Source organism: Phocoena sinus, chromosome 2 (genome assembly GCF_008692025.1).
Source record: "Phocoena sinus isolate mPhoSin1 chromosome 2, mPhoSin1.pri, whole genome shotgun sequence".
Lineage (NCBI taxonomy): Eukaryota > Metazoa > Chordata > Mammalia > Artiodactyla > Phocoenidae > Phocoena > Phocoena sinus.
The window spans coordinates 8,183,966-8,207,712 of NC_045764.1; the positions used below are offsets into that span (position 1 = coordinate 8,183,966).

At 47.4% G+C, this 23,747-nt stretch overlaps 1 protein-coding gene across 8 annotated transcripts in view; it reads left to right on the plus strand.

The window, feature by feature from the left end:
- FRMD4A (FERM domain containing 4A) overlaps positions 1-23,747 on the plus strand; it is a 331,795-nt gene that overhangs the window by 168,210 nt on the left and 139,838 nt on the right. For all 8 annotated transcript variants that reach the window (XR_004348140.1, XM_032620676.1, XM_032620632.1 and 5 more), the window contains exon 3: positions 17,387-17,481. Coding sequence is in view for 7 of the 8 variants with exons in the window: in XM_032620676.1 (XP_032476567.1) it covers positions 17,387-17,481 (95 nt within the window). In the remaining variant the exon portion in view is untranslated. The remainder of the gene's footprint in view (positions 1-17,386; positions 17,482-23,747) is intronic.

The following is a 23,747-nucleotide window of genomic DNA, read 5'->3' on the forward strand; positions in this document are numbered from 1 at the left end:
CTTCCCTGGTGGTGCAGTGGTTAAGAATCCGCCTGCCAATGCAGGGGACACGGGTTCGATCCCTGGTCTGGGAAGATCCCACACGCCATGGAGCAACTAAGCCCGCGAGCCACAACTACTGAGCCTGCGCTCTAGAGCCCATGAGCCACAACTACCGAGCCCGCGTGTCTACTGAAGCCCGCAGCCTAGAGCCCGTGCTCCGCAACAAGAAAAGCCACCGCAATGAGAAAGCCCGTGCACCGCAATGAAGAGTAGCCCCGCGCAGCAACGAAGACCCAACGCAGCCAAAAATAAATAAAATAAGAATAAAAAATAAATTTTTTAAAAAAAAAACCGAATTACATTTTACACATACTCTCTTATTTCATCTTCACGACATTCATAAGGTCAGTGGAATTACACCCATTTTACAGAAAAAGACTGATTTCTCTGAGAAATTAAGCTCCTTGGCCATGACCCCACAGCAGTTTGTGAGCCATGGTCCAATCCAGGTCTCCTGACTTCAAGCCTTCCAGTTTCCTGACAATGATTCTGGGTTCTTAAGGCCACAGTTAGAAGCCCAGGTCTCCAGAGGGCAGCCTGTGAAGCTGACCTCACCCAGAGGAGCGCTACTTGGGGACCAGAAAACTTTGGCCTGAAAACGCAGCAGAGACTGAAGTGAGGGTCCCCATCTCTCTCTCTCTGCCTCTTTGTCCAACTGAGAAGTGTCTCGTGGGAAGACTTAGGTCTGGAGTAATTTTTAAAAATCAGAAGTTACTATACTGAGCACACATGTGTGCGGTACACACACACACACACACACACACACGCTCTCTGTCTCTCTCTGGATGACATTGAACATGAACGCAGAAGGTCAGACTTTCCTTTTAGCCTCTTATGGAGGGTTCAGTGGCCGTGCTGGGGTTGCATTCGTGTGGAGCCTTGTGCTGGCTCTGCGGGGGTGCGCATAGGTGAAACGGAGCGATTGGAAGTTGGCTACATCTCCCAACTTCTCTGCACCTAGAACCAAGAACCCCGTGGCCAGGAGAGTCAGTACAAGAACAAGGGTCTCTGCTCTTGGCCCAGGGCTCTTCCTACTACACCCTGACTTTGGCGAAGCTCTGCGAGGGAATCCGTCTTATTTTCATTATTTTTTTCCCCTGCTCATTGTAATGTTACTGCCATCTTGAATCCTTGTCTTCTTTGATAGGAAGCCTTCAGAGAGGCCTGGCAAGGCAGCAGCACAGAACAAAATCTCTTTTGTGCCTGTGACCTGGGCCAGAGTGTGACCCTTTGTCGCACAAGTGGAGGAAAGGGGGACCAGGAGTGACAGCTCCCTCCCCAAAGGACACCCTGCCTAGCAACCAGTGACACCACTGCCACAGGGTCACAGCCTGCGATGATTTCTCTCTCCAGACTGACACGCTGTTAAGAATGTAAAGCGTTATTGACCCGACTCTACAAAGGGAAATGGAGGGCCTTAAGAGAGAGAGTGGGTGAAGGGAGTCTGCAAAGGCCCCAGGTCAAGCCCCCAGATGAGTCATCGCTTGGCGCCATCACCAGCCACACTCGGGCGGGGCGCTGAGGGTCTTCGGCACTGCGTGTGAATCATCTCCCTGCAAGTCTAACAATTCAGTGTCGCAGATGGCCCTGCCAGGCCCCGGATTTATTCTGATGAAATGGTTTTTGACTCGAAGAGACAGGCAGGTGACAAGGGCAAAGCCTGGGGTGCACACCTTTGTCCTGGCTTTCCTTTATCCCCACTGACAGCCCCCCCCACTTCCTCAGTTGGGGCTCACAGGATAACACACCGAAAGAAGACGTGAGCCCCCAGCCAGACCCTCCTCTGGAAGAGTGTCACTGAGCACGTACAGAGATCCCAGCAGCTGAGGATGGCTCCCTGACGTCTCCTGAGACAGATGTCCTTGCTGGCTTTGGAAGGCACTTGAATCTGGTGGGACCTAGAACGAGGAGAGACGAGCTCACTCGAGGCCCGTGTGAAGACTGAGAAGGACCTGGACCTGGGAACAGAATGCAGGGGGAACACTGGTGTTTATCAGGATAAAGGCATCCCTTGCTCGATCATTCTTCCCCCTCACTATTCACTGATTGATGGATGGATTCATCCATCCACTCATTCACTGATCAACCCGGGCCATCACTGAACACTGACCATCTGGGTCAGGATCTGTGGAAACAAAGATACAGGCGATGCTGTACCTGCTTTCCAGTCATGGTCATTCTTGAAGAGGAATAAACTCTGAGCACAGATGCGTATGTCGTGGGACCATCCGGGGAGGCTGATGGACCCCGTGTGCGTGACTCACGTGGCGCTGCTGGGGCAGCCTGGGTGGGAACCGGAGAGACGGTGTGAGGTCAAGGCAGTTCTCTCCCACAGAGGGGCTACGTGCGGGGTCTTGAATTAAAAAGGTAGTTGGGGGCTTCCCTGGTGGCGCAGTGGTTGAGAGTCCGCCTGCCGATGCAGGGGACACGGGTTCGTGCCCCGGTCCGGGAAGATCCCACATGCCGCGGAGCGGCTGGGCCCGTGAGCCGTGGCCGCTGAGCCTGCGCGTCTGGAGCCTGTGCTCCGCAACGGGAGAGGCCACAGCAGTGAGAGGCCCGTGTACCGCCAAAAAAAAAAAAAAAAAGGTAGTTGGGGGGACTTCCCTGGGGGTCCAGTGGTTAAGACTCCGCACTTCCACTGTAGAGGGCACAGGTTTCACCCCTGGTCGGGGAGCTAAGATCCCACATGCCACACCTAGCAGCCAAAGCAAAAAAGGTAGTTGGGGGCAGCAGAGAAAGAGGAAGGGGCCCAGAGGCCACAGGAACAGATGTGCAGTGGAAGAGCCCGGCAGTAAGGAAAAGAACAGGGCCCCCAGACACAGGTGGGAGCTCCCTCCCACTCTCCCACCCACCCGCCTGGCTTGGGGGTCTCCTCAGGGTGGGCTTGCAGACTTGCAGATGCAGATCCAGACCATTCCCCACCTCCTGGCTGCCTGTACCAGCACCTCCACTTCATCCCACCCGGGTCCGAGGGGGACTTGACTTGACTTGATCAGCTCACCAGGCTTCGCTTTATCCCAGCGTGATGTTTTGGATGTTGCCTCTCGCCTTAACAGTCTGCAAGGAGGCCGGTGCACTTCACCAGAATTGGGACTGACTGCCTGTTTCTTCTGTGGCTTGGCTTCAGAATCAAGACAAGACGTCAGTGCCAAGCTGCCTAATGGCTGACGTGAGCATGTGTTAAGAACCTAATAAAATCGCGCCTCCAAAATTTCTGGCCAAATTCGCTTGTGTAAATAAATCTAACATAAGGCCTCTCCCAGAATATCCCATCGGGCTTCAGGAGACAGCTTTAAAACCTGCTCCAAGCGGAGAGGGTGGTGCATAGGGGCTAAACTACGAAACGGTTCGTGGGAGCTGCATTTCTGTCCTTCCCAGGGACCATGTTGAAGACATGCTGTCTGCTGTCCCTCACGTGTGGAACCAAACGATAAATTCCTTCTTGGATGTGCTCCCAGGAAAAGGCTTGCCTGTGCGTGTTAACTCAGCCTGCCTCTTGGGTGGGTGGACAAAGACAGTGTAACCTAGTCAGCAACAGGAACTCGTTTATTTCATGTGTTTGAGCATCTTCAGTGGACTCTGTCTTATTTCGTGTTTTAATCCCCCTATTACATACCATTTAAAATTTTGTAAGCCTCCTCCAAACCATCTGGAAATAGGGGGCGGGGGGGTGAATGTAGGCAAATAATAAAATAATATTTTCGATCTGAGAATGAGGGTATTACAAGCGCACAATTTTTCTTTGGACCCCTCGGCACATCATCTGTTCTCATCCACTTAATTAGCACGGCACGTGGGAGGGGCTGCAGTGCTTTTTGCCTTGTTGTCTGGCTTCAGTAAAATGGCTCTTCAGGAATAAATATTTCTCAGACAAAAGTTGACCTCCCCTCCTTCATTTCCTGGGACATCAGTGCCTGTGCACTTTCTCATCTCTCTCCCACCCCGGCAAGAGTGCCTTTTTAATTATATTGAAAATGACATCATCTTCTGGCAGAGCGCACCATCTTTCTCTAGCATGTACCTGCCAACAATTTGCAAGAGTGATGGGGGAAGGGTCTGCAGGGAGGAGACTTGGGGAACTTCCAAACATCAGAAAGCCAGCGCCGTGTGTCCATACATCCCTGGAGCAGGAGAGAGACTTGTTTCTCTTCTGGCCAGTAAACGTCGTTTTAACCCTAAAGAAGCAGGAGGCAGGGACCGATATGAGAAAGTAAATCACTCGAGTGAATGGAGGCGAGCATCACTGAGCAGACACTGGGAGCAGAGACGGGGTGCTATTTAGGGAATGTCTACCCAAACAAGTTCACTTCCAAGGGAAGTTGTCTGCTTTCTGTTCTCCTTACTGCCTAGCGATGATTTATTCATGGTTCCTGGGATAAAGGATATGACAGTTCACTCAAAAGAGGATTTAGATTGCGATCAGAGCAGGTCCTTGTCAAAGTGATGAGAGGATAAGTCATTTGTATGGGGAGTCAGTTACTGACAGAAGGAGGAAAGGGGAATCTGCCTTTATTCAGCATCTTTCGTGCACCCGGTACTTTATAAATGATCATGTACTGACTCCTCACAGCAACCCATGAAGTAGATGTTATTGTCCCAATGTTTCTAAGTGAAAATAAATGCTTTATTTATACATGGAATAGAATTGGGTTTCCAAGCCCTGTGGTCTGACTACAAATCCACTGCCCCGATTGCGTGAAAGGGGTGCTTATGTTTTAAGATCCATCACAGCATATATAGATGGATCAATCACAGCCATATATATATATATATATTTTTTTTTTTTTTAATCCCTCACAAATCCCCACTCTCCCCATCCTCATACTAGAAGGCAAGCTTTCTATTTCCAGTATGTGGGTGAGGAAGCCACATTCTTTGAACATCAGCCATGCCCTTGGCAAAGGACAGTAGGTGCCACCCTTCTGTATATTACATGAAAGGTAGCAGTCAGCCTACCTGTCCCAGAAAATGGCTCTACCCTAACGCTTCCTCTCTGCCCTATTGTCGTATCATCCCTTTACTAATGAAACTCCTAAGAGCTCCTAGCTACCGCTGACTACACAACTGATTGGAATGGTTGAGCCTTGCCTAAGACTCCATGGCTTCCTGTGGACCACACAGAGCTAATTTCAAAACTCCGATGTCCTGTGCTCTGGAATGACGCCCTTCTTCACTCTTCCCTGAACATCAGGCAAAGGGAATACTTCAGTGTGCACTGTCGTGAAGACCTCAAGTTGGAATTGGTCTGGGTTCCATTTGTCCCACTGGAAGGGTGACCAATTGGCCAGTTTGATCCTGGGGAACTTCCTCCAGGATTCACCTCCCAGTGAATGTACGGGTGGTTTACATCCAAAATAGTAATTTACTACTCACTGTAGAACAAGATAGGGTCATAACCCAGAATGCAGGGCAGGCTTTGAGTTAAAGAAAAAAATAATAGAAGGGGTAAACACAACGACTGTGGACGATGAATCTCAAGAACCTTAGCATCCCCCATTTTCTTCAAGTGTCTCCGAATTGGGGCTGCAGACTTGTCAGCCTGACCTTGGTAAAGGCAAGTTGAGTACTGCACATCTTTTTGTATTTTCGCCTCACTGAAACCGTTATCATTTCATGAATGCGGAGAGGCTGCCGAGGGGAGCCTGGATGAGCAGTTCTTGTGACATTGCCCCGAGCAGGCTGGAGTCTGGGGGTTACTATGTCAATCAGCAGGCGCTCCCTAATGAACACCTGCCCACCTGCCCAGAGTCCCAAGGGGAGCAGATCCTGAATACAGCAGGCTCCCCAGCCAGCTGGCAGAAGCACTTTGCATTTCTGGAGGAGTAATAATTATGTGCGCCTGTCAAAGCCTTCCCATTGGGTATCATTCAAATGCATGGATGAGAAAGGCTCGGCTTCCCAGACTGATTTCAACCCCAACTTTCCCCCATGCTGGGACCAGGGTGAATCTTAGCAAAATGTGGAAGAAACCATGTGGAAATAAGAGGATGAGAACAAGGGAATAAATTAGTATCATGTAGAGAATAATATATAGGAATAGTATAAAGCATGGGGACAAGCAACTTGGGGACAAGCAACTTGGAAACAAGCAGGGTTAGTCCCTGATGCTGGGTTAAAGGGCAGAGTCTGTTGAAAGGAATACAGACACAACACATCTTTTCCTGGGTGTACAAGTAACTTTCCCAAAGTATATGCCACAGCCTCCTTCGTGGGTGCCTGGAGGTATGTGACCCCATTGAAACCCAGGGGCTCTTTTGCATCTGGGCATATGGCATCTGGACCCATCCTTCTCCACGGGGTACCACAATCTCTGCCTAGCAGCTCTGTGCTTCCAACCAGCCTTGAGAGGGCGTGTGGGTTTCATCCTCCCCGTGGTCAGCTTTCCTGCTAGGCTGGTGTAACAATCAAACAATGACCCTTCAGTCTAGAACCATCTACCAATTAAAAAAACCTGTGTGTCGGGCACTGTGCTCTGGGGCTGGGCTATAGATATTGATCAAACCTGATCCCTGCCCTCCGGGAACATATTGTCTGGCAGAATTCTATTGCACTTCGAAAAAACAGCTTCAGACCCCTCCTGTCTGTGCTGTTTGCGACTTGCTGGATCTGTACCCGGCATTTAAAACCAAAGCTTTAGAGTCAGTCCAGACTCAAGCCCCGCGTCTGCCCTGTGCGCTTGGGGGGTTGTGACCTTGAGCACAGTAACTGCTCTAAGCCCCAGTGTCCTCATCGGTACAACGTTGCAGGGCTGCTTTGCTTTGAAGATGAAATAAGATCGTGTAAGTGAAGCATGGAGCCCAGAACCTGGCAGGGGGAGGCCTGTAGGATGTGATGGTGCTGGGGCCAGGGGGACAGCAGCAGCAGCAGGACGGGAAGCTGGGGAGGAGCCAGGAAACCTGGACCTTAACATGGTGTGTGCAGTGAATGCTTTTTGCCTGCCAGGACCCACATGTGATTGATGCCCTTTGGTTTTCTTTCCTTCCTGTTTCAGATCGTTGCAGCCTTTTCTGAAACCGCCTACTTAAGTGGACCAGCAAAGGACTGGTCAGGCGCTTGGGTCCCATCCCCACACGTGCTGGTCACTAAGGTGACCTCCCTTGTCCGTGGACAGGCTTCTCGACCCCTTGAACCTTAGTTTCCTGCCTTGTCAGTTAAGTGGGCTGGGTAACCAGTCTCTCTGGCTCTTTATATAATCCAGCGTCCCTGAGTGACTTATACCCACCTGACTGTTGAGTTAAATCTGCGGGTTACTAGCTGTGTGCCTTTGGCAAGTTACTGCTTTCTCTGTGCTTTGGCTCCTTCTGTATCCAATGGGGGTAGTCCTGGCATCTGCCTGCTGGGTAAGGATTGACTCAGTTCTGCGCTGGGACAGAGGCTGCACCCAGTAAATGGAAACCGTTAGAATTGGCTGTGTCTGGAGCCAGCTTTGCTGAGATACTCTGCTGCTGGTCCCTCCTGAGCCGGAGGTAAAGCATTCGTCTTCTGCCCACTAAGGAGCTGGGGTTCCTACTGGATGGGGACCTCCCAGCTGGACAGATGCTCCCTCTGGCAGGACCCGCTGAGCTGTACACGCCCCCGACCCCTGCCTATCCCAGGCGCCTGGGAGCCCAGAAGAGCAAATAACCCTACGTAAAGGAAGCAGTGCCCCCTTTGCCCCCAGACACGGAACCCAGGGGCTGCTCAGACGGGGTAGGAAGGAAGCCAGCCTCCCCAGCTAATCAACCGGCGCGTCAAGGGGGTGACGGGGAGGGGGAGCTCGGCCAGACCCGCGTCTGTGTGCGCGGACCTCACGCTTTCTCGCGATCACCGGCGCCCCCTCCCCAGGACGAACGAACAGCCAATGGGCGCTCGGCTGCTTAATGCCGAGCCCCCAGGGGGAGGGGGAGGGGAGGGGGAAGCGGGGTGGGCGCAGGGAGGGCGGGAGCCAGGCTCCCAGCTGCTCTGGGAAACACAATAACAGGCAGGGCTTCAAAGAGGCCGCAGGCTCAGGCGTCGTTGATTCCAAGCTGCCCCTCTTCACCCCCCTCTCTCCTTCTCTCTCGGTTTTCAGAAAGGTTGGAGAGAAAGGGCACACTGACCACGCTTTCTTCCCCACTCTCAGCACTGGACTCCCTGCCACCTCCACTGACGCGGCCACTCCTCCGGGGGAGGAATCACCCTTGCCTGGGATGGGGCTGGCGGTGCCGTCGGAGCGGGAGGGTGTGGCCCAGCTGCGGAGGTGTCCCGGCAGCCTGGCGGTCACTGTGGGCACTGCAGCCAGAAGCGAATCGTCCAGATCCGCCTTGGGGAGGAGGGAGCGGTGAGAGGGTCAGTCTTTCGGCCGTGATTCCTCCCAGAGCACAGATGGGAGCCGTGTGATGTTTTAATATTTTTAATGCAGTTAATTCAGAAGTGGCCATTCCATTGATTTTGAATCTGTGAGCTGCCCCCAAGGGAGTGGCGGATGACAGGAAAGGGCTTGAGGGGAGAAGTCGCTGAGTTGAAGCCCACGCTGCCAGTGACTGACCCAGCGTCAGTTCTGATACAAAGGCTGCTCCACCTGGACTTGTGTGTGTGGCTTCCTTGCCCAGAAAGTCAATGGCATTATAAAGAGAAAGTGCAAGTACTAGTAAAGGGCTTTCTGCTGAGATCCCATTTTATGTCTCAAACAACCAGCAAATTCGGGGTTTCCTGCTATTAGGACCTGCTAGGCACTGCGGGGCTTCTGCCTGAGGGCGTGTATTCGTGTCCTGAGGCTGCCGTAACAAATCACCACAAACTTGGGGGCTTAAAATAACAGAAACATATTCTCTCACAGTTCTGGAAGGCAGAAGTCAAAATCAGGCTGTCAGCAGAGCCAAGCTTCCTCTGGAAGCTCGAGGGGAAAATCCATTCTTTGCCTCTTCTGGTTTCTGGTGGCTGCCAGCCTCCCCTGACATGCAGCTTCATCGCTCCAATCTCTGCTTCTGTCTTCACACGGTCCTCTAGTGTGTGTCTGTCTCTGTCAAAACTCCCTCAGTCTCTCTCTTAGAAGGACCCATGTGATTGCACTTGAGGTCCACCTGGATACTGCAGGAGACCCTTTTCCTCTCAAGGATCGTAATCACATTTTTGTAATGAGAGGTCATGTTCACAGGCTCCAGCATGTAGGATGTGGACAGAACTTTTTGGGGGCAACCATTCAGCCCGTTGCAGGACACAGCAAGTCATGTCACAAAAAATTCACCATGTTCATGGCAGCATTATTCACAGAAGCCCAAACAGGAAAGCAACCCAGGTGTCCGTTGATGGATCAATAAATCAACAAAATGTGGTTTATCCACACAGTGGAATATTATTCAGCCCTAAAAAGGAAGGAAATTCTGACACCTGCTACAATGGGAATGAACCGTGAGGATGTTATGCTAAATGAAATAAGCCAGTCACAAAAAGACAAACGCTGTATAATTGCACTTCGGTGAGGTACCTGGAAGAGTCAAATTCATAGGGAAAAAAAGCAGAATGGTGGTTGCCAGGGGCTGGGGGGAAGGGGAATGGCGAGCTGTTGTTTAATGGGTACAGAGTTTCTATTTTGCAAGAGGAAATATTCTAGAGATTGGTTGCACAACAATGTGAATATACTTAACAATATTGAACTGTATACTTAAAAGTGCTTAAGATGGTCAGTTTTATGTTATGTGTGTTTTACCATACTTGAAAAAATGTTTTAATTAAAATAAATTTATCACAACACAAGAGCATGCATGCCAAGCGTGAACCAAGTCCCTGTGGTAAATGCTATAGGAGTTCAGAGGAGAAAGAGACTGTTTGGAGGTAGGATGATCAGGGACGGCTTCCTGGAAGAAGCGGACCTTGAGCAAGATGAAATTCAAATGGGGGGGGAGAGGATGTTGTGGGCAAAGTTTTGGAAATAGAAACGAGATTGGTGTTTTCTTCACTCTGATACCAATAGATTGGAGAGAAATGAGTATTTTTGGAGGGAATCGGGCAAAAGTGAGGTTGGATAGGAACTAGATTCAAAGAGTGGGCTTAGGGCTTCCCTGGTGGCGCAGTGGTTGAGAGTCCGTCTGCCGATGCGGGGGACACGGGTTCGTGCCCCGGTCCGGGAGGATCCCGCATGCCGCGGAGCGGCTGGGCCCGTGAGCCATGGCCGCTGAGCCTGCGCGTCCGGAGCCTGTGCTCCACAACGGGAGAGGCCACGACAGTGAGAGGCCCACATACCGCAAAAAAAAAAAAAAAAAAAAAAAAAAAGAGTGGCCTTAAATACCAGACTGACATATATAACTTGATACCATTTAGGAGATTATTATAATAATTCATAGGTGAGATAATGAGGGTCTGAAATAATAATGAACACGTAGAACATTCGCTTTGTGCCAGACACTTGCTCTAAGCACCTTATGCAGGTCAATATTAATTCATTAAATCCTCATAGCAGCCCTGTGATGTAGCATGGTCATCATCCCCATTTTGCAGCCGAGGAAACTGAGGTACAGAGAGGTCAAGTGACTTGCCAGAGATTATATAAGAAAGATGGCCATGTTAACGGACAGATTTAAGAGATCCAGGGAGGATCCAGAATGGTTGCAAAGTTTTTTAGAATGAGTGACTAGACCCTTGAGAAGGTTGGGAAGGTTTTAGAGAAGGAAGAAACTAAATTTAATAATAAGCTTAATGAATAAAGCATCAAATTTAAGGCAGGAGTTCAATTCATCAATCTAGTTCATCACTTTATAGAGGAGAACACTGGGGTGCTGAGGCTCTGAGAACTTATACAGTTTGTCCAAGAGCATCTCTCTGGGATGGATCCATGTTAAGTGGAAAGTAGAATATGTGAGTGATAATAAAAATATTCTGTGGGAAACTGGAGAGGAGCTTGGGTACCACCTGGTCAGCAGGTGGCTCTCCCCAGACTGCCTGGACAGCTCACGAGTTCACTAGAAAGATCATCGGCGAAGGGATCTGCCCAGAGCACTGTACAGCCATACATTCGTGTGAAGTGTTCTTTTGATCGTTACAATCCAATCATGTCCCACCTCGGAAGGCAGCATAGATGGGGCCCGTTCCAGAACCCTGTACATGCTGGTATGTGCATGGCTTCCCACTGGAACAGTTCAGGACCCTTGGGAACTTAGATCTGTGTGGTAGAGTCAGATGTTTATAAAGAGATTCTAGTTGTCAGATATAAGGAGGAATAAAAGCTTAGAAGGGCACATTGGAAAAAGAATCTGAGATAGAAAAAGAAAAGCTATTGAGTGAACAAAGTTCATTACAGGCTGAGAGAAAGTCAGTCTTAAATGTCTTGACCTCGGAGGGCCGGGATGGCACCAATGACCCAGCACAGGCTGTTTCTAACCCAAGACGCACAGGGCTTGCCTTGCCCACATTGGCACTGAGGCCCCGGCCCAGTTTGTCCTGTAGAACTTGACTGGTCTACAGGCTGCCTTTCTGGCCTCACTCCCAGCCCGATCCTGCAAAGCTCCACAAATGTTTACAACAAATTGGCAAACTGTAATCAACAGATTCTGTAAACATCCCTTCAAAGTACATAACAGCATAAAGCTTTCTACCCAGCAAGCTTCACCAAATGAGTTTAAGAAATGTAGTTCATTAATCACCATCGCGTCAAGGTGGGATATTGTCTTAGTTTGCAAGATCAGGAAATCACAGGCTGATGCCTTAAATGGTTTTAAACCTACCATACAGGGAATTAAAGTTTTGGTGCCTGAACCAATCAGGATAGATTAGGTTATGCTGTGATGACAAACAACCACCCATGTCAAGGTTACTTAGCAACGAGGTTTATTTCTCACTCATGCTACACGTCCATCAGGTGGATGGGAGAGCTCACTCTCATTAATGGAGCAGCTACTTGCTGGGGCACTGCCAGCCACCATGACAGCGGAAGAAAGAGTGTACCTTTTAATGGGACTTAAGATTCAGGAGTTCTAACCTCAACATCTTCTGGCATCTGTTACCTCCCCCTTCAATGCCTTTATTTCCCCATGTATATATTGTGGGTAATTAATGTAGGCTTTTCTTTATTGAGGGTGGTGCATAGGATCTATAACTACTGTTGTATGAAGTAATGGGACTAACCTTTTTTTTATTTTTTGACCAAAGATATGCATCCAAACGGATCCTGTCCTTGAAGAGTTAGGTTGAGATGATAAAGTTTATTTGAGGGATGCTGCTATCGTCAGATCCTTTTAGCTGCGTTCAGTGTATGCGTCCCCAAGAACATTTGGTTTTTTACTGTAGAAATTCCAATGTAAAAAGGATTGCGGTGACAGACTAAATCATAGGGATGTGTCACCGTGGAGAAGCCAAAAGTCGGTGTCAACAAGGCTCCTAAGGTGACATCCATTATTCTGGTGAATTTTTCAACATGTCAAGTCAGTCCCCTAGCTCTGCAGTGCAGAAACCCGATTGTTCATCCTCGGGGGAAGACTCACATTAACCAAGTTCAAAGTACCTGATGTATAAATCAGTATTGATGTATAAAATGTCAGTGTTCTGGTTTCAAGTGAGCAATATAACCCTCACCCAGATAGGGCCCTCAGGGCTCATGGTCCTTGACCTCTCACCCAGGAAGTAGAGTCAGTAGAGGTGGGGTGGCAGAAAGGTAGTACATGTGACCTGTGAAGCCAGTCTGACTTCATCTGGAAGCCTGGCTTTGCTGTGAGACAGCCTGCCTGATGTCTCCAAGTCTCAGCATCCTCATTGGCAGAGGAATGACAGTCTCTTATTTTGGAAGATAATGCAGTCATATAGGAGGCTGCTCGGCAGCATATGTAGGACGCGGCAATAATAACCTCAGGAAGTTCTTCGGAAGGTATGAGATTGGAAGAAGGGGAGTTAAATAGGTAATATGAGTGTTTCAGATGACTGGCTAAGGTCGTGCCTCCTCATGCCCCCATGTCTGCCAGAGAGGAAGCCTTACCACTGGGACTCAAATATTTAAGGCCTATTGGCTAAGACTGCATTTGTTTCCCCAGCTCGTTTCCTTTTCCCAGACTCCCCTCCATCCGCCACCCCACACCCACCGGTCATTCACCCAGCCCCCTGTATGGAACAATTACTGTATTTAGTCATGTGATAGATATACTATTATTCTGACCCTAACAGTAATTCTTTTCTCTTTCTGGGTAAATTTATGTATCGCTGGTCAATTCCATTGGGATGTTGTCTTTCAAGTTTAACTCTCAAAGAGAAGGAAATCTTATTCTGTCGTTTCCAAGTTTAGGCTGGAAACCTCAGCATCACCCCTAAGAACCCACAAATAACGACTTTATAGTCATACCTCATTTTATAAAACCAGCTTGATCCAATGTGCTCCTGACCTCCACCACCTCTGTCACCATTCATCAGGCTTGACTTCACGTGACTTGTGAAAAAATCAAGTCCGTCTGAGTACAAGAAGACTTAGCACCAGTGAAGATGCTTTTATACATGTGATACAAGCTTCAGAGGCAAACCCCAAAGATTATCAAAATGTTTAAAGAAATAGCAGATTATAGAAATGCTGTGACTGCTGTGAAAGGAATGCAGACATTTGGATGGATAAGTTACAGTACATCACAGTGTAAAACTCAGCCATGTTACCTTACATTTGGTCACAACCTCTACATCAAATGCTTCGTATCTGGGCAGCCGGGTACCTTATGGGGATGGAGGTGATGCCAGCAACACGACCACAGCAAACAGTCTGAGGCTTCAAGAGCCCCCTCACCTTGGACTGATACTTTGTCATTTATCAGTGATGCTCTGAGATGTACCACATTTATTCCCCTGCCTTCCCCTGTGTTATTTAAGAAGGAGGGTCTTACATACAGTCTTGAATTCCCTAACGGTTACTTTTTCACTTTTTCACATTTTAGTGTGAACGGGAGTATAGAATATTAGATGACATTGATTTATCAAGATGGATTTTCCTGTTGATTTAATCATGTCTTCTAGGGGGAGGAAGCTCTGCCCTCACTTCAAACCCACTCCCATCATTTCTGGCAGTTTTCATTGGTAAATTGATGATGATTGAGGCCCGGAGGCTGCCATCCTGGGAGCTCAGGATGAGGCAGCAAAGAGGGAACCATACGCTTTGGCTTTTTAAAATGAACACTAGGTCTTACTCTATGCCCTGATGAAAGTTGAAGGTCCTATTGACAAGTACTGTGTGCTGTGCATTTTTGTATCTCCTGTAGGATTGGCTAGTGCCCTACACACGTTAGACAGGAAATGTTTGTTGAATTAAAAGGAAGTACACCCGTCTTAGTCTGCCTGGGCTGCCATTACAAAAGACCACAGACTGGGGGGCTTAAACAAAAGACGCTGATTTGGGGGACTTCCCTGGCTGTCCAATGTTTAGGACTCCATGCCTCCACTGCAGGGGGCATGGGTTCAGTCTCTGGTCATGGAACTAAGATCCCACGTGCCGTGCAGTGCAACCGAAAAAAAAAGCAGACACTGATTTTCTCACAGTTCTGGAGGCTGAAAGTTTGAGGTCTGGGTGCCAGCCTGGTCGGGCTCTATGAGGGCTCTCTTCCTGACTTGTAGTTGGCAGCCTTCTCACTGTGTCCTCACCTGGTGGAGAGAAAAAGCAAGCAAGGTGTCTGGGATCTCTTCTTATAAGGACACTAATCCCATCCTGAGGGCCTGCCCACATGACCTCGTCTAACCCTAATTACCTCTCAAAGGCCCCGCCCTCCAAATACCATCACATTGGAGGTTAGGGCTTCAACACATGAATTTGGGAGGAGGGGACACAGTATAGTCCATAGTGGCGCCAAAAAAAAGTGAATTAAGAAACTAGACTGTGATGTAACTCTCTCTCTTTTTTTTTTTTTTTGCCACCTTCACCCATTTCACCCACCCCTACCCCCTCCTCTGGCAACCACCAGTTTGTTCTCTGTGTCTATGAGGTATTTTTTAATTTTATTTTTTAGATTGCATGTATAAGTAAGACCATACAGTGTTTGTCTTTCTCTGTCTGACTTATTTCACTTAGCGAAGTACCCACGAGGTCTATCCATGTTGTTGTGAATGATAAGATTTCCTTCTTTTTTATGGCTGAATAATATTCCATTGTGGGGCTGCCCTGGTGGCGCAGTGGTTGAGAGTCCGCCTGCCGATGCAGGGGATGTGGGTTCGTGCCCCGGTCCGGGGGGATCCCGCGTGCCGCGGAGCGGCTGGGCCCGTGAGCCATGGCGGCTGGGCCCACGCGTCCGGAGCCTGTGCTCCGCAGCAGGAGAGGCCACAGTAGTGAGACGCCCGCGTACCGCAAAAAAAAAAAAAAAAAAAAATCCATTGTGTTTGTACACCACATCTTCTTTATCCATTCATCCATTGATGGACACTTAGATTGCTTCCATGTCTAGACTTTTGTTATCAGTGCTGCAGTGAGTATGGGGGTGCACTTCTTTTCAAGTTAGTGTTTTTTTTGTTTGTTTTCATTTTTTATTTTTGGCTGCGTTGGGTCTTTGTTGCTCTGCGTGGGCTTTTCTCTAGTTGCGGCAAGCGGGGGCTACTCTTTGTTGCCATGCGCGGGCTTCTCATTGCAGTGGCTTCTCTTGTTGCGGAGCACGGGCTCTAGGTGCACGGGCTTCAGTAGTTGTGGCTCGTGGGTTCTAGAGCACAGGCTCAGTAGTTGTGACACACAGGCTTAGTTGCTTTGCAGCATGTGGGATCTTCCCAGACCAGGGCTTGAACCCACGTCCCCTGCATTGGCAGGCGGATTCTTGACCACCGCACCACCAGGGAAGCCCCCGAGTTAGTGTTTTTATTTCTTTCGTGTAAAAACCCAGAAATGGAATTGCTGGATCATATGGTAGTTCTAAAACAGTCATATAACTCTTGATTTATTGTCTTATCCACCTTCTTAATAGAGAAAAGCAACAGAGTAACGAGCAGAGCAGGAAATATACTCAGGAAGGGTATCCTGATGTGCACCAATGCACATACATGTACACACACACACACACACACACACACACACATTTTCTCTTCTCGAATCTGTTTCTGCTCTGAGCTTGGAGTATGCGTGGAACAGAACAGTCACCGTTAAGGCAGTGCATCGCAAATACCTGAACCGGGAGGCAATTTAGAAATAACTGTTCCCTTTTGGCCCTGTGTCTCCATCATCAGCCTTTCCCTCCTCCCTGACCTCTGAGCCTGGTGGTCTGTGGTCATCTCAACAGTGATAGACCAGAGTGATTGATGTATTGACAATACAAGCAGCCACAGTGATTTCACATCTAAGGCTCTGGCACACTCCTTTGGATTGGCAGAAAATTTTAGGAAAGAGTTCATGATAAAAACATTCTTGGGTAAAACTGTTCTCCCTTGGAAAGGCAAAATTTCAGTTTATTCTTAAATACTATTCCCAAGGCCCTTTGGCCTTAATGTTAACATTTCTTGCAGGGAGGTACTTCTGTTGTTTGGATTTTAAATTATGGGAGCATAGGGCTTCCCTGGTGGCGCAGTGGTTGGGAGTCCGCCTGCCGATGCAGGGGACGCGGGTTCGTACCCCGGTCCGGGAGGATCCCACATGCCGCGGAGTGGCTGGGCCCGTGAGCCATGGCCGCTGGGCCTGCGCGTCCGGAGCCTGTGCTCCGCAAAGGGAGACGCCACAGCAGGGAGAGGCCCGCGTACCATAAAAAAATAAAAATAAAAATAAAATAAATTATGGGAGCATAGAGAGTGGTCGAAGGCAGTCTCTGGAGCCAGGACTCAAATCACAGCCTCAACACTTACACAGAGATGCTCAATTTTGGGGCACCTGTTTCCTCCCCATACAATGGAGTTAATAATAGAACCATCTCACAGGGTTGTGATGAGGGTTAAAGAAGCTGGTGTTTGTAAAGTGCTTGGAACAGGGCCTGGCACGTAGCAAATACTATATAAGTGCATGTGAAATATATATATAATCATATTCTACAACATATTAATTATAGTATTAATATAGTATTATATAACATGTGTTATACAATATATATTTGATATACATCGTAACATATATTTACTACATATGTATGTGTACATATATATTTTTAATAAGACATCTTCCTGTCAGTTCACTGTAAAATGTTCTCCTGTGTGGGGAAGGAAGCCACGGGGTTTGACAGCCGTGTTGGTGAGCAAGTACCATTTGTTGATAGAACAAACTACCAGGAAACAAGGCCGAAGGTCTCAGTCCATTGATGACCCTGTCCTCATTGTCTACTCCTTTGGGTTTTATAAAAATCATTTGTATGGATGTTCTTGAGCTTTGGGACATTTCTTCCAAAAAATTATGTAAACCTGAGATTGCATGTTTTAGGAAAAGTAATCTCTCATCACTTACCCTTTTTCCATTTTGTTCTCCCTCCAGCCCAAGCTTTTGGCCAAGGAGCTGCTTGACCTCGTGGCATCTCACTTCAACCTGAAGGAGAAGGAATACTTTGGAATCGCCTTCACAGATGAGACGTAAGTGCCCCATGCGCTTGGAGAACCTGAAGGGAAAATACAGAACCTGAAGTCGTAGCGTCTCAGCTGTCCACGGTGAAGGCAGCTGCAGGCCACTTGGGTCTTGTGGTTCAGGGTCAGTCCAAGTTCATCATCTGAATTTCAAAGGCCTTGTGATCATGCCTGGAACGGCCAAAGGATATAATTATAATGGGTGATGCTCATATTAGGAAATTATGAGGTAGCCCAGTTCTTACAATCAAGCCGGTACGTGTTCAGAACCGAAATGTTTGTTTTTTAAAAAGTGGATTTGTCTGGGTTTGTTTTCTATTAGAGTTAAATGAAAACTTCTGGAAATGAAACATTTCTCTCCAGTGTTGGAATAACAGTAACAGGAAGTCAATGCAATGAAAAGTTCAAAATGAAAAGTATCTGTGCAGTTTCACTGTCAGCGCTGAAACAGAATATAAAATTCGAAAATTCAGTTCGTTCATCTGTTGAGAAGTACATTTGCGTTCAGTGATCTTTCCGTGTGGCTCTGTACAGCGGTGTTTTGCAACACAAGGAAGGAATATCTTTACTAAAATTTCAATTTCCTTCTTAATAAACTGTTTGCAAAAGACTGCAGTGAACACCTGCACAGATTCCTGGATAAAAATAAGCGGTTCTGGGCTTCCCTGGTGGCGCAGTGGTTGAGAGTCCGCCTGCCGATGCAGGAGACACGGGTTCGTGCCCCGGTCTGGGAGGATCCCACGTGCTGTGGAGCGCCTGGGCCCGTGAGCCGTGACCGCTGAGCCTGCGCGTCCGGAGCCTGTGCTCCGCAACGGGAGAGGCCACAGCAGTGAGAGGCCCGCGTACCGCAGGAAAAAAAAAGCTGTTCTAAGCAAATGTTTCACGATTTTCTTTCCTCTGTGTGTACACATACACACGCATGCACACACACTCCTCCAAATCCTTCGAATTACAGAGGTGACTTCCTACAGTACTAATAGATCAGGCTTCGGTTAGCGGCTGGACAAGACAGCTCAGGGAGGCTATGCCCCACCAGTCAGATGAAACCATCAAGGCAGGATGGGCTCAGAGCAAGGACAGGGGCATCCACGTTGGTCGGTAGGAGAGATGGTCAGGTGTATCTGCATGAAGACCCTCCGGGAGCTGCACGTGGACAGGGTGGCCGTAGCATTTATGATCTAAATCGGGACCCTGTGAGTAAAAGGGGGGTGTAAATCAGTACTGTCGTGGGCAAACTGGACAGGTGGTCACCCTCTAAATTAGCAACCTTTCAGGTGATGGTGTGATCGGGGAGCAGCGTTTGGAGCAGTCACACCTGCCTCAAGAAAGCCAGGAGGGCGACTTCCTTGGCGGTCCAGCGGTTAAGACTCCACGCTTCCACTGCAGGCGGCGCTGGTTCGATCCCTGGTCAGGGAACTAAGATCCCGCATGCCATGTGGTGCAGCCAAAAACAAATTAAATTTTTAAAAAAAAAAAGAAAACCGGAAGGAACAGGTTACTCCCCGACCCTGGAGCCTCAGGGAACGGAGCCAGAAGGAAGGCAGGAGTGGTTGCTTCTGGTCTAGAAGGTTCTCTGTGCCTGTGGGTGGGATCAAGTAACCGGGTCTGTGAACTGGAGGGCTGGGGTGGGAAGAAGCGGCAGAGTAATTTTAAGACATGCTTTAAGACAAACATGCGTCGAGAGTAACTACTTCGGCAAATGCAGATGTTTTCTACCCTTTCTCCTGAGAATCACTGTAAACTCCCTCGATTGCCACTCAGATGTTTTTTCCCTAATTAGAAAGAAACCACAGTTTCAATTCATCACATGGTTCACATTCCCCAAGCACGTTTCCTCTTCTGAAAGAGCCAGTGAACTCAAGAGGAGTCCCAGCTAGACTTCGCTTTTGAATAAACAAGAGTCAGAGAATGAGCTTGTTGTCCTGGGCCAAGGAGCAAGAGGTACGCTTGCTGAAGGTTTTAGACCACAGCCCTGATGGCACCGGCCAGAAGGAAGCGAACGTCAGGGAGAGAGTGGCTCTTCTCCCGGGAGAGACGCAAGCAGGAAAACCACACAGCACCGTCCGCCTGTCCCATCGAATGGGGCCTGACCGCTCCGGGTCTTTCTTGGCGCTTCTGGTTCCCTGGGCCGGCAGGGAAGGCTTGTGTGTGTCCGGGGTGGAGGGCGGAGAGAGAGAGTCCAGGCTGGAGGGGAGGGTCCCTTCCCCCTGGCCTGGTGGAACTGGCAGCTGGAGGACCCTCTGGGGAGCAGTGATGAAGAGATTATGAACCATCTTCTGGCACCGTCCAGGGGAAGAGTGGCCACCACCAACCTCTTCACCCCGAGCCTGGGCGGGAGCGTTCCTCTGGGGACTGTAGGAGCGGCAGGCGGCCAGCCGAGATCAGTGGACAGGGCTTTGCAGCTGGCAAACGGTTCCTGGAAAAGAGGTGGCAGATGGGCCTGACTCACCGGGAAATGGTGAGTGTCAGGGACCCCGAGGAAATCAGGAACCGGGCCTCCAAGGGACTAGGATAAGGAGACAGAACAAAGAGGAGAGGGGGGTGGCGGTGACTCAGGACGTGGTCAGTCATGGGCTGACAACACCTGGGGCCAGAGGCGTTGGCTGTTGGCCTCTTTGGTCATCTGACCTTTTCTCCTTTTCCTGCTGGGAAAGGAATGAATGAAAGCTGTCACCACAGAACGGTGCCTGTGCGGGGGGGAGGCTTGGTCTAGGGTGGTGATCACAGGGCATTAACCACTAGGCTTGCCCTGTGGCCCCGCCCCCCAGCCCTCACACTGGGCACCACTAGTCACTAACACAAGATCATTTAATAACTGTGTTTTCAAATTGTGCGTGTGTATTGTGTGTGTGTGTGTGCGCACGCGCACGCCTGTGATTTCTGCAGGTGCTACGCTGCGTATTTTATAATAAAATGCGTGGAACTTCCATCCTTCATTGCGACCCATGGTGTAGTCCATGCATTTGCCTTTTTTCCCAGTGCAAATCAAAACAAGACTAACTTAGAAAGTGCTGTAAACTATAAAATACTGCACCAGTGTTAGGTATTCCAGGAAGTGTTATCATTCCTAATAGTAGAATATATGGCACGTAGGCCATATGTGTCATAGGTCAGTGAGTCTTTCAACATGAGCTGCTGTTGATGACATTTTGTAGGATCTGGACGGGCCTGGAGAAAAGAAATGTAGAGCAGAGTGTAGACAAAATTGGAAGATTCTCTAAGTACGGGTGTCCTCACCCCTAAGTTGTGTTCATTAGTAGTGTGTCCAAGGCCACAGTGCAAGACTCAGTGCCCAGAGATGTTTCCTATTGTTAGTTAATCAACAATTGTGTGGGATTAATACTAGCTCCGCCTTCTCTTTCTTAATTCAATTTTAAAAACTTTTTATTTTGAAATAATTAGATTTACAGAACAAAGAGAGTTCTCCTATACCCCTCACCCAGCTTCCCCAATGTTAATATCCTACACACCATGTGGTAATTATCAAAACGAAGAAATTAACATTGGTACTATATTCATGCCTGAACTACAGACTTTATTCAAATTTCATCAGTTTCCCATGAATGTCTTTTTCTATTCCTGGATTCAAGTGCATTTAGCCCCTTTTATTTTTAATAATTCTGCACAAATAAAAAGAGATATACAGGCAGACCTCATTTTATTATGCTTTCCTTTATTGTACTTCACAGATTCTGTGTTTTTCACACATTGAAGGTCTCTGGCAACCCTGCATCGAGCAAGTCTGTCGGTGCCATTTTTCTAACATCATTTGCTCATTTCGTGTCTCTGTGTCACGTTTTGGTAATTCTCACAATACTTCAAACTTTTTCATTATTACCGTATTTGTTATGGTTTTCTGTGATCAGTGATCTTTGGTGTCACTTTTGCAAAAGGATTACAACTTGCGGAAGGCTCAGATGATAGTTAGCACTTTTTAGCCGTAAAGTATATTTAATTAAGGTATGTACCTTTGTTTTTTTAGACGTAATCCTATTGCACACTTAATAGACTACAGTATAGTGTAAACATAACTTTTATGTGCACTAGGAGACCAAAAAATTAGTGTGAGTCACTTTATTGCAACATTCACTTTATTTCGGTGGTCTGGAAGCAGACCCCCAGTATCTCTGAGGTGTGTCTGTAGATGATTATCTGTGAATATCTGAATTGTGATACATGCAAACAATGACATTTTGTTGGTCTTTAAAACATTCTGAGGCCAAGTAAGAGCCTAACATACATTTGATCTTAAAATAATTATTAATGTTTTGCTACAAACGTGACCCTCAACCTTGACTCCGCATTGAAGTCACCTAGGACACCTTATAAAATGCCCGTGTCTGGGACCTACCCTCAGAGATTCTGATTTAATCGGTCTGAGTGTGGCCTGAGCATCAAGATTTTTGAAAGCTCCCCAAATGATTCTCAAATGCAGCCAAGTTTGAAAACCCCTGTTCTAGAGAAAGGGTAATAATGTTGGTGTAAATTACCTCTGCTCCCTCCCTCCAGATGCAGGAAGAGAAGCTGAGTTCACTCCAACTTTGAATGTTTGGGACCCATCAGGACACACACCAGGAACCTGCAAAGTTATAAACTGTCCCCCACTCCAGACTCTGGAAACCTGTTTGCACACCAACTCAGAAGTTCAGATTTAATGTTTCCTTGAGTGCAAATAGAGTAATCAAGATTTTCATTTATCAAACATTGGTGTCCATCATTTAAGGAAAGTTATTTTTACATGTTATTTTCGAAACATTTCCACTGCTGTTTCAACAACCAAGTTGATTTTTTTTTCAGAACTCATGGTTCTGATTGTACAATTTAAATCCATACAGCCTTATTCTTGGTTATATGATCGAGTCTCAGTCATAATTTTTATTTCCTCTGTTTTGGTGTCTTTACAAAAAACTATATTGAGGTGTAATTGACATACTAAGCTACACATATTTAAAGTGCAATTCAAGGAGTTGAGACCTAGACAAACACCTGTAACACCCAAGTTTTAAATTTTTTTTAAATTTTATATCGGACTACAGTTGATTTACAATGTTGTGTTAGTTTCAGGTGTACAGCAAGGTGATTCAGTTACACGTATAGATATATCTATTCTTTTTAAAATTCTTTTCCTGTTTAGGTTCTTACAGAATATTGACATATGCAAACACCTGTAACACCCAAGTTTTTAATTTTTAAAATTTTTGACAGAGAATCCCATCATCAAAAGCAATAACTAAACAACTTTTAGACTATTCAGCAGAAGTTGTCCAACACACCCCAAGCTGAGGTCATGATTATGTAAAATATTTAAATTTGAATCTCTTGTCAATGTTAAGGGTTGTTTGTCAAATGCTGTAAATGAGTATCCATGTAAAAATACTTTAAGAAGTACTTAGGAAGTTGAGGGAGAAGGTTAAGAAACTCAGTTAGCCATTATTGCACATTTTCGAAGCCACATACAGTTAGAATGTATTTTCACATACCAATTAAGAAGATGAGCAGTTCTTAACCTCTTACTTAATCACAGACCCCTGTGAAATTTCAGTTACATTCCCTCACCTCCACAAATGTTTACACACAAAATAATTAGTGCTTAAGTTTTGGAGGGTTCACAGATACTCTGAAGACAGAATCTAAGTTTAAGAACCAATTAAGGCTTTTTTTTTTTTTTTTACAGCATGCTGTATCTTAATTAATTGGATAGGTATTGTTTAAGGAGTGTGATTTATCTGGATAATTAAGGTCCAAAATGCCCCCAACACCCTGGAAATACATCCGTAGACCCAATGACAGGACAATGGGGAGAGTCCTCTGTCCTACAGTGTCCTTGGGTCCTGCATCCCAGGACTGGCATTGACTGAGACATCTGAAAAGGGTCTAGTTGATGAGCATTTCCCAGTCACAAGCTGATGGACAATTTAAAAAATAAAGTAGAAAAGCAATTTTCCGATTGCAGAAGAAACCTCCACAAGATGCAGCCCTGGGAATGTCATTTATTTAGAAATAGGTTTGGGATTTCCATTCATTAAATGCTCTGTACCGTGAGACTAAGGAGAAAATCAATGGCTACAACCTCGGTGCCTGGGTTGTAATAGCTGCTTCTGGGAACGCAGCATTCAGCGTTCGTTACCCCCTCGGAGGCGGCCTGCGTAGACCCTCGGATGCTGCGGAAAACAACAGAAACTTCTGTTCAGTAACTGGAAAGGGGCTTTAGCAGAACTCTTCCTGTGTGCAGCTAAGAGAAATAAAAAAGAATGAGGCAACCAGAGGGGGGCCTT